Genomic DNA, 11,002 nt, shown 5'->3' on the forward strand with positions numbered 1-11,002 from the left:
TATAAGTAACTAAAAAATAACCTCTGATTGCAAGACTTTGATTTATTACAAGCCAAACTGAAAGTAAATGATGCTTCCATGATTTCTTGGAAGGAAAACACTATCACATACATAAGAGAGATGTTCCTCTGGCTCCACATACAGCCTATGAACAACCACACACATATGGCAAAAGTTTACCTGTTCAAAAAAACAGAGAGGTGCGCCTGGGTGGCTCAGTCGTTAAGCCTCTGCCTTCGGCTCAGGTCATGAACCCAAGGTCCTGGGATTGAGTTCTGCATCAGGCTCCCCGCTCAACAGGGAGCCTTCTTCTCTCTCTCACACTCCCCCTGCTTGTGTTCTCTCGCTGTCTCTGTCAAATAAACAAACAAAAATCTTAAAAAAAAAAAAAGACAGATGGAGAGAAGGGGAAAAGTGAAAAAGGAAAAAAACCACTGGTACGATGAATTCCTTTCCATGTTCTTGAAAAATCACCAATTAGAAATGAGGCAGAAATGACTTAGTGCTGCCTCATAGCACTAAGGTTCCCAGCCTTTTCTCGGACTCTAAGGGGATATCTAACTTTTCCAGCCACAGCAGAGCTAGCTGAGGCTTTTCTCAGGAAAAGAGAAACTTGCATTTTATTGTCCTGTAGTTCATCAGCCAGGTTTGTGCTAAATTAACAATCACACTTCTGCATTCCCTTCTCCTCTACTCACACAATCAAGGCTTTATACATGTAAATGCGTTTACTAAAGAACCTGTCACTCTGCTGAGTCCCTGAATAATGCATTAAATAAAATTTGACGGGTGTTCAGCAACGTATGTGTGGGATTCCTGATTTGTCACAGAAAGGTGCTGCGCCTTCAAGCGGCTTTTTGGAAGGAGGAGATGTTTTCCAGAAGCCTCCCAGCGGCCTTTTCCTGATACCCCCTTGGCCAAACTCAGATGGAGGTCCACTTCCTGAGGGGCATGGAGCTGACTGGATTGGAAGGGTCAGCACGTGGGCCCGAACGACGGCGGATGGGGAGCGCGTCCCCAGGACCACCACACGACCCCCTGCTGTGATTCACCACGTCAGAGTCAACCTCAGCCACAGAGCGGCAGGGGACACGCCTGCTCAACGACACCCACGGACCCCGCGCACCGCGCACCGGCCCGGGGAGGCAGGGGTGCCCCATTCACCGAGACTCAGTTTCTTTTTAATAGCGTCTGACATTTATTGAAAAGAAGGGGAAGACGTTTGTCCAGGTAGTGTAGAAGAGCTGGGCAGAGTGCGGGGCTTAACTACTGTGTGGGACAAAAGGCACACCTCAGAGAGACAGCTGCGAACTGAGAAGAGAACTGGGTTCTGGGCAAAACGACCAGGTCCACGGGAGAAAGAAAACGAGCGGCTGGAGCTGGCTGCCAGGCACCCCTGGGACCTGGCCGCCATCTGGCAGGAGCAGAAGAGGTCTCTGGGAGGAGGGGGCGACGGGTCCCGCCGCAGGTGAGAGGCCGGCCCGCCCCTCGGGGGCGGGGGACGCGGTGGGTGGCGAGCTGCTGGAGTCACTGTCCAGGGGCCGCGGCCGGATCAGACACTTCGTGGCTGAGCCCACATCGCTGGGGCCCCAGGCCGTCGAGGGCGCGCGCGGGACCGCGGTGGACGGCGGTGGCAGCGCGGGTGTCCGGGCGGCGCGCTGCAGGCCTGGCGGTCGGTCTGGCGGAGGCGGCCCGCGGCGGCCGGGCGCTGGGTGGTCTGGCGGGTGTGTCACGGGAGCCCGGCCCGCAGCTGGAGCGCGGGCCCCAGTCCAAGTGCCCACGGGAGGGGCCCGGCTGGCCGCACAGGGCGGCGGCGCGCTCCGGAGCCAGGCCCAGCGGCAGCGGCGGGGACCCGGAGCGCTATTCCTGGAACAAAGGCAAGCACTACGCGGGAGGGGACAGCAGCGCGGGGGAGAGCGCGGCCACTCGAGCGCGGCGAAGGTGGGGGGCGGGAGGCGCGGCGGGGCGACGCCCGCGGCCATCTGGGCTGCGGCGGCGGCGGCGGCGGCGGCGGCGGGCGCTGCGGACCCTCCCCCGAGCACCCGCCCCCAGGCCCGAGGGGCTCCCGGCCTAGAAGTCCTCGTCCTCCACCCAGCCAAACACCCGCTTCATCTCGGCCAGGAAGCCCCGGTAATCATTGAGGAGGGGGCTCTCCTTCCTGATGTAGGGGATCACCCACTGCAGGGCCGGCCCGGTCAGGCGGGTGATGAGGAACGTCACCTTCAGGGCGTCGCTGGAGAACAGGGTCTCGTCCACCAACATGTAGGCGCCCGTCTGCACGATGAACTCCGGCAGCCGGTCGGTGTCGCCGTCAAACGTCTCGGGGAAGGGAATCGGGTTCCTCCACCGCCGGGTCTGGGGCCGCAGGGGCAGGGCCAGGAGGGCCTTGATCAGCTGCACCCTGCCGTCCATCGCGCCGCGCTCGCGCTGGCTGGACACTGCTGGGCGGGGCTGGCCGCGGTGGGCGGGGAGGCATAGTGGGAAGTGCGTGTGCGCGGAGGCGGGCCCGGGCCCGGGGGCGTGGCCTACGAGGCTCCGCCCACCAGACTGTGTAGTCGCTAGGACGGAGGCATGACACAGGGTGGTGCGCAGGCGCGAAACAGCGTGGGCGCCCTGGGGCTTGGCTTGACTGGGGAGGGGCCGGCATAAGGCGAGCAAGCGGAGGGGAGGTCAGAGTGCAGGGGCGGGACTCAGGTTCCCCAGGAGGGCAGTAGGCGAAGGGCGGGGCCATGGGCGGAGCCTAGACGCGAATCTTCGTGGTGAGGGCGGAGTCGGCTGCACGTGGAGTGGGGAAAGTCCCTGTGTGAAAGAGCTGAGTGCGCCTATGTACATCCTCTGGGCAGGCTGTGCACCTGTCCTTGCGTTTTCTTAGCCCAGCTTCAATGATGACACCTTGGGATATTATAAGTGAATGATTTTGCGAAATGTCCCTTTGCCTTTGCTTATTTTTGTCACTTAAAAGATAGTTTGTCTCTCCAAAAAGTATTGTCTCTCAATACTTTTGTCTCTCAAATTACGTTGACTGTTAATGTCAATATATGTTATTACTAATGATGTGTACCATGATTACTTGTTTGACCTGCTGTGTTACAGGTTCTGAGGAGCTATGTAGTATGACTTCTGCCTGCATCCATACAGACTTCAATTAAAGCGTTCTACCAGTGCAACTAAATGTATTTTTTGCCTCCAAAAATCCCAAGATGCTCTCCATGAATTTTATCTATTCTTTAACAGTAGGAAATGAAAGATATCAAATATATTTTCAGTTTTTCTTGGGATGATCACATGGATTTCTGTCTTTCTTTTTTTTTTAAGAGAAGGAGAGAGAGGGTAACGAAGGGGCAAAAGCAGGATAGAGAGAATCTTAAGCAGGCTCTATGCCAAGCGCAGACCCAGACCCCGACGGGGGCTCAATCTCACAATCCTGAGATCATGACCTGAGGCAAAATCAAGATTCAGATGCTTAACAGACTGAGCCACCGCCTCTCTTTTTAAAAATAATTATTTGCTTATTTGTTTTTAATCTATTTATTTTTAAAGATTTTATTTATTTAGAGGGACAGGAAACGAGAGAGTGAATGAGAGGCAGAGGAAGAGAGACTCTGGGGCCAACTACACACTGAGTGCAGAGCCTAGCGTGGCTGGATCCCAGGACTGGAAGATCATGACCTGAGCAGAAATCAAGAGCCAGATGCTTAACCTACTGAGCCACCCCGGGGAACTCCCCTTAAACATTTTTTTTTAAGTATTCTCTACACCCAAGGTGGGGGTGGAATTTACAAACCCAAGAGATGAAATGTCACATACCCTACTGACTGAGCCAGCCAGGCGCCCTAGATTTTCCCCCCTGTATTAGTTTTCTATTGCGGTCTTAAGAAATTACCACATATTTATCACAGATTATCACAAATTTATCATCTTACAGTTCCGTAGGCTAGAAGATTGGTATGGATCTTTTCAAACAAAAATCCTGGTACTTCCTTTCTGGGCTACTGGCCCCCTTCCTTCTTAGAAATCAATAGTGGTGAGTGGGCTCTGCGTATCTCACATGGTATTTCTTTAACCCACTTTTCTTCATCCCTCTTCTACTTTTAAGAGTTTACCTGCCTAGATAATCCAGGATAATCTCACTATTTTAAGATAAACTGATTTGAAACCCTAATTCATCTGCAACTTTAATTCCCTGTCCCTGTATATTCACAGGTTGTGGGGATTAGGAAGCACACATCTTTGAGGGATCATTGTTCTGTAGACTACATTCTTATTCTTGGTTAGTATAGCAAAATACATGTTTGATTTTCAATTAAGAAGACAACCTTGCATTCCTGAGATAAACCTCATTTAATTTTAGTGTATTATTTTTTAATATATTACTAGATTAGACAAACAGACAAATATATTGTGGTATATTCATACAGTGGAATTCTAGACAGTATTTATTTATTTATTTTTATTTATTTATTTGACAGACAGAGATCACAAGTAAGCAGAGAGGCAGACAGAGAGAGAGAGGAGGAAGCAGGCTCCCCATGGAGCAAAGAGGCCAATGTGGGGCTGGATCCCAGGACCCTGGGACCATGACCCTAGCTGAAGACAGAGGCTTTAACCCACTGAGCCACCCAGGTGCCCCTCTTAGACGATATTTAAAAAGGGACTACTAGTACAGCAATATCGATGACTGCTACAGAAAATACATTCAGTACAAGAAGTGACCACAAGAAAGTATAGAAGTTTATGATTCCTTTTTATATTAATGTCAAGAATGGGCAAAATTAAATGCTTGTAGAATTCACAATACTAGGGGCACCTGGGTGGTTCAGTGGGTTAAAGCCTTTGCCTTCAGCTCAGGTCATGATCCCAGAGTTCTGGGATCAAGCCCCACATCAGGCTCTCTGCTCAGCAGGGATCCTGCTTCCCTTCCTCTCTCTCTGTCTGCCTCTCTGCCTACTTTTGATCTCTGTCTTTCAAATAAATAAATAAAATCTTTAAAAAAAAGAATCACAATACTGGTTATTTCTGGAGAAGGGGAATTATAGTCTGCAAAGTTGCAGGAAGGAATCTAATGAGATGCCAATAATATTTTTCAAAGCAGCTCTCCTATTCTGTATTGCCACTGGCAATGTATGAGATTAATTTGCTCTTCAAACTCAATGACACTTAGTATTGTCAATTTTGGTTTGTTCTGTTTTGTTTTTACTTTAGCCGGTCTAACAGGTATGAAGTGGTTACTCATCATGGTTTTAGTTTGCAATTCCCTAATTATTAATGATATTAAACATCTTTTTGGGGTGTGCTTATTTGCCATACATATCTCTTCTTTTATGAAGTGTTTGTTCAAATATATTGTCCACTTTTAATTGGGTTGTTTGCTTTTTTATTGTTGACTGTTGAGATATCTATCTATCTATCTATCTCCATCCTGTATTCAGGGTTTTAAAATTATTTATTTATTTATTTATTTATTTATATTTTAAAAAAAGATTTTATTTATTTATTTGACAGACAGATCACAAGTAGGCAGAGAGGCAGGCAGGGAGTGAGAGGAGAAAGCAGGTTCTCCGCGGAGTGGAGAGCCTAATGTGGGGTTTGATCCCAGGACCCTAGGATCATGACCTGAGCCGAAGCAGAGGCTTTAACCCACTGAGCCACCCAGGTGCCCTATTCAGGGTTTTTTTTAAACACTTTATTTATTTGACAGAGAGTGAGAGAGAGAACACAAGCAGGGGGAGCGGCAGGCAGAGGAAGAGGGAGAAGCAGGTCCTTGCTGATCAGGGAGCCTGGTGTGGGATTTGATCCCAGGACCTTGAGATCATGACCTGAGACAAAGGCAGATTCTTTTTCTTTTTTTTAATTTTATTTTTTATAAACATATAATATATTTTTATCCCCAGGGGTACCGGTCTGTGAATCGCCAGGTTTACACACTTCACAGCACTCACCATGGCACATACCCTCCCCAATGTCCACAACCCCACCCCCTTCTCCCAACCCCCCTCCCCCCAGCAACCCTCAGTTTGTTTTGTGAGATTAAGAGTCACTTATGATTTGTCTCCCTCCCAATCCCATCTTGTTTCATTTATTCTTCTCCTACCCCCTTCCCCCCATGTTTCATCACCAACAATTGCAGATTCTTAACCAACTGCACTACCAGGCACCCCAGGTCTTTTTTTTTAGGATTATATTTATTTTAGAGAGAGAGAGAGAGCACACTAGTGGGGGGAGGGGCAGAAGGAGAAGCAGACTCCCTGCTGGGCAGGGAGCCCAATGTGGGGGCTCCATACAGGGTTCAATATGGGGCTTGATGCAAGGCTCTATCCCAGGACCCTATGATCATGACCCAAGCCAAAGGCAGACACTTAACCTACTAAGTCACCCAGGCACTCCTCCTGTATTCAAGTATTAATCAAATATGTGATTTATAAATATTTTCCACTAGCCTCTGCTTTTTCTTTTCATTCTCTTAAAAGTGTTTTTTGAAGAACACCAGGTTTTTAATTTGATGAAGTCCAGTTTACCTAATTTGCCTTTTTTGCATTGTTTTTGCTGTCATAATTAAGAAATTCTCACTTAATTTGAGATTGCACTTGCTTTTTCTTGTTCTCTCCTAGTTTTGTAACTTTAGGTTTTACCACTGGAACTATGAGACATTTTGTGCTATTTTTTAAAAAGAGTTTGTTTGTTTATGTGACAGATCACAAGTAGGCAGCGAGGTAGGCAGAGAAAGAGGGGGAAGCAGGCTCCCCACTGAGCAGAGAGCCTGATGCGGGTCTCCATCCCAGGACCTGAGATCATGACCTGTGCCGAAGGCAGAGGCTCAACCCACTGAACCACCCAGGCGCCCCATTTTTTGTTAATTTTTAAAAAGATTTTATTTATTTATTTGAGAGAGACACAGAGAGAGCACATGCAGGGGAAGAAGCAGAGGGAGAGGGACAATCAGACTCCCTGCTGAGTGGGGAGCCTGATGCAGGGCTTGATCCTAGGACCTGAGATCATGACCTGACCCAAAACCAAGAATTAGATGCTCAACCAACTGAGCCACCCAGGCGCCCCTGCAATGTATTTTTTTGTAAATGGAATTTAATTGTTCCTGTATCATTGTTGAAAGGACTATTTTTCCACCTAATTGCATTTACACCTTTGCCAGAACTCAGCTGTCCATATAAGTGTGGGTCTATTTCTAGATTACATATTCTCTTCCATTAACCTATCTTATGACAATACTATACTGTCTTAATTATTGTAGCTTTATCACAAATCTTGAAATCAAATAGCACTAATCCTTCAAGTTTTTTTTTTCATACAGTTTTGCCATTGCATGTCTTTCTCATTTCCAAATGAATTTTAGAATCAGTTATTTTACATATTAAATTTTTTCTTGCTGGGGCTTTGCATTTATAGATCAATTTGGGGAGAATTAGTATCTTAACAACATTGACCCTTTCAATGCATGAACATGTACCTCTCCATTACTCAGATTGGCTGTAATTTATCTCAGGAATGTTCTGTAGTTTTTAGTGTACACTTTTTTTAAAAACAAGATTTTTATTTATTTGACACAGAGAATGAGCGCACAAGCAGGGGAAGAGGCAGGCAGAAGGAGCAGGCTCTCCACTGAGCAAGGAGCTCGATGCAGGACTGTATCCCATCTATACACTGGCGAGGATGTGAAGAGAGGGGAACCCTCCAACACTGTTGGTGGGAATGCAAGCTGGTGCAATCATTCTGGAAAACAGTGTGGAGGTTCCTCAAAAAACTGAAAATAGGGCTACCCTATGACCCAGCGATTGCACTACTGGGTATATATCCTAAAGATGCAAAGGTGGTGCTCCGAAGGGGCATGTGCACCCGAATGATTATAGCAGCAATGTCCACAATAGCCAAACTATGGAAAGAACCTAGATGTTCATCAACAGATGAATGGATAGAGAAGATGTGGTATATATATACAGTGGAATACTATGCAGCCATCAAAAGAAATGAAATCTTGCCATTAGTGACGATGTGGATGGAACTAGAAGGTATTATGCTTAGCGAAATAAGTCAATCGGAGAAAGACAGCTATCATATGATCTCCCTGATATGAGGAAGTGGAGATGCAATGTCGGGGGTTTGGTGGGTAGGAAAAGAAAAAATGAAAGAAGATGGGATCGGGAGGGAGACAAACCACAAAAGACTCAATCTCAAAAACAGACTGAGGGTTGCTGGGGGGAGGGGAGACGGGAGAGGGTGGTGGGGATATGGACATTGGGGAGGGTGTGTGCTATGATGAATGCTGTGAAATGTGTAGACCTGGCGATTCACAAACCTGTACCTCTGGGGATAAAAATAAATTATATGTTTATTAAAATTAATTAATTAATTAATCTTTAAAAAATAAAGATAAATCTTAAAACCATGTAAAAAAAACCAAAAAACCCTAAGTATTTGGCCCTCCCTTCTACAAGTGCACCGGGCTCCGCCCTCATCTCTGAAGACCTAGGGTCCTGGGATCCTCCTCTGGCTCCGCCCCTCACAGGCCGCCCACCCTCCACGTACCCACGGACCCGCCCCTCAAATCTGACCCCACCTCCTGGAGCGGACATTGGGCACGACGCTCCCGCGTTCGCTCCCATACAAGCGCACCGCCCCCGCGATCGCGCCTGCGCTCTAGCGACCACTCGTGCCAGTGGGCGGAGCCCATATAGGCCACGCCCCCGGACCCGTGCCCGCCTCCGCGCACACGCGCTTCCCGCCACGTCTCCCCGCCCACAGCGGCCAGCCCCGCCCATCAGTGTCCAGCCAGCGCGAGCGCGGCGCGATGGACGGCAGGGTGCAGCTGATCAAGGCCCTCCTGGCCCTGCCCCTGCGGCCCCAGACCCGGCGGTGGAGGAACCCGATTCCCTTCCCCGAGACGTTTGACGGCGACACCGACCGGCTGCCGGAGTTCATCGTGCAGACGGGCGCCTACATGTTGGTGGACGAGACCCTGTTCTCCAGCGACGCCCTGAAGGTGACGTTCCTCATCACCCGCCTGACCGGGCCGGCCCTGCAGTGGGTGATCCCCTACATCAGGAAGGAGAGCCCCCTCCTCAATGATTACCGGGGCTTCCTGGCCGAGATGAAGCGGGTGTTTGGCTGGGTGGAGGACGAGGACTTCTAGGCCGGGAGCCCCTCGGGCCTGGGGGCGGGTGCTCGGGGGAGGGTCCGCAGCGCCCGCCGCCGCCGCCGCCGCAGCCCAGATGGCCGCGGGCGTCGCCCCGCCGCGCCTCCCGCCCCCCACCTTCGCCGCGCTCGAGTGGCCGCGCTCTCCCCCGCGCTGCTGTCCCCTCCCGCATAGTGCTTGCCTTTGTTCCAGGAATAGCGCTCCGGGTCCCCGCCGCTGCCTCTGGGCCTGGCTCCGGAGCGCGCCGCCGCCCTGTGCGGCCAGCCGGGCCCCTCCCGCGGGCACTTGGACTGGGGCCCGCGCTCCAGCTGCGGGCCGGGCTCCCGTGACACACCCGCCAGACCACCCAGCGCCCGGCCGCCGCGGGCCGCCTCCGCCAGACCGACCGCCAGGCCTGCAGCGCGCCGCCCGGACACCCGCGCTGCCACCGCCGTCCACCGCGGTCCCGCGCGCGCCCTCGACGGCCTGGGGCCCCAGCGATGTGGGCTCAGCCACGAAGTGTCTGAGCCGGCCGCGGCCCCTGGACAGTGACTCCAGCAGCTCGCCACCCACCGCGTCCCCCGCCCCCGAGGGGCGGGCCGGCCTCTCACCTGCGGCGGGACCCGTCGCCCCCTCCTCCCAGAGACCTCTTCTGCTCCTGCCAGATGGCGGCCAGGTCCCAGGGGTGCCTGGCAGCCAGCTCCAGCCGCTCGTTTTCTTTCTCCCGTGGACCTGGTCGTTTTGCCCAGAACCCAGTTCTCTTCTCAGTTCGCATTATTTTCTTAGGTGTTTTTTCGCCAGCATATTACTCTGACATTCTGCACAACTCCTCAACACTACCTGGACATATGTCTTTTCTTTCTTTTCAGTAACGCTATTAAAAAAGAAATGTCTCAGTAAATATGGCACTCCTCCTTCCCTGTTTCTGTAAAGGGGTCCATGTCTTGTTCAGAAGAGCTTTCCCTGTCAATTCCATGAGTAATATTAGAGACACTCTTCTCTTTGTTGATTTTTGCATATAAAACATCAACGTTAGAATCCTCTGGTGGTCGGGGATGGAAACCCCACTGGCAACTGGTCAGTCCCAGATGATGACTCCTTTGAACCAGTTAGGATTGTTCCAAGCCTCTTAAGAAATGGATCTTTATTTTGCCTGAGGCACTGTGAGAAGTCATCCAGGAGGTTACTCTGAAAAGGTTTTCTCATTTCCAAAAAGTCACTTGAATGTACCCAAATTGTCAAAGACCATGCGTCCCACATAGATGATGAAACATGTCAAAGTTTTAGTTAACCCATTTTCCAGGAAACCAGCAGAATGATATAGGTGCTTTAAAAACCATTTATAGAACCTTCATTATGTGGGGACTGGGGGTAGGGAGAGAAGCATGCACAGATGAGTTTGTTTATGTACAAAGTTGGTTGATGACCTATAGAACAATAAATGTATAAACTTACCTAATAAGCAGAAAGGAAGTCATTGCTCCTTTTTTTAAAAAAAGATTTTATTCATTAATTTGTCAGGGAGCAGGAGGGCGCACAAGCAGGGGGAGGGTCAGGCAGAAGGAAAAGCAGGTTCTCTGCTGAGGGGGAAGCCACTGGACCTGGGATCATGACCTGAGCCAAAGGCAAACACTTAATCAACTGAGCCCCCTGGCATCCCTCATTGCTCCTTGTTTATCCACAGTATAACTTTATAATACTCTAAAAAGCTTGTGTTCCCTTACCAATTGTCCAATCAAAATTAAATATCCTGTGTCAGATGACCCATAGGTGGGCTTATATGCAGTACCGTGGTGTGGTGTTTAAAGGTTGTGCCATCAACTTTTTGTCTCATTTCCAAGTTTTGGTGATTTTCCAGAACACAGATAGTAGAATAAT

General features: G+C 50.0%; 2 protein-coding genes across 2 annotated transcripts; one reads left to right on the forward strand and one right to left on the reverse strand.

The window, feature by feature from the left end:
• Positions 1-1,174: 1,174 nt before the first annotated feature.
• On the reverse strand, positions 1,175-1,993 carry LOC122896351 (basic proline-rich protein-like). Its single transcript, XM_044234466.1, has one exon. The coding sequence runs from the start codon at positions 1,980-1,982 to the stop codon at positions 1,293-1,295; it is 690 nt and encodes a 229-aa protein (XP_044090401.1). The 5' UTR covers positions 1,983-1,993; the 3' UTR covers positions 1,175-1,292.
• A 7,217-nt stretch (positions 1,994-9,210) lies between these two features.
• LOC122896307 (basic proline-rich protein-like) lies at positions 9,211-10,589 on the forward strand. Its single transcript, XM_044234369.1, has one exon. It carries the CDS (start codon positions 9,222-9,224, stop codon positions 9,936-9,938), a length of 717 nt encoding a protein of 238 aa, XP_044090304.1. The 5' UTR covers positions 9,211-9,221; the 3' UTR covers positions 9,939-10,589.
• The last annotated feature ends 413 nt before the right edge of the window (positions 10,590-11,002 follow it).

Source organism: Neovison vison, chromosome X (assembly GCF_020171115.1).
Source record: "Neovison vison isolate M4711 chromosome X, ASM_NN_V1, whole genome shotgun sequence".
NCBI lineage: Eukaryota > Metazoa > Chordata > Mammalia > Carnivora > Mustelidae > Neogale > Neogale vison.

Bases quoted from the DNA above. Each gene is read 5' to 3' on its own strand.
- LOC122896351 (XM_044234466.1), bottom strand. From the start codon at position 1,982: ATGGCCGCGGGCGTCGCCCCGCCGCGCCTCCCGCCCCCCACCTTCGCC.
- LOC122896307 (XM_044234369.1), top strand. From the start codon at position 9,222: ATGGCCGCGGGCGTCGCCCCGCCGCGCCTCCCGCCCCCCACCTTCGCC.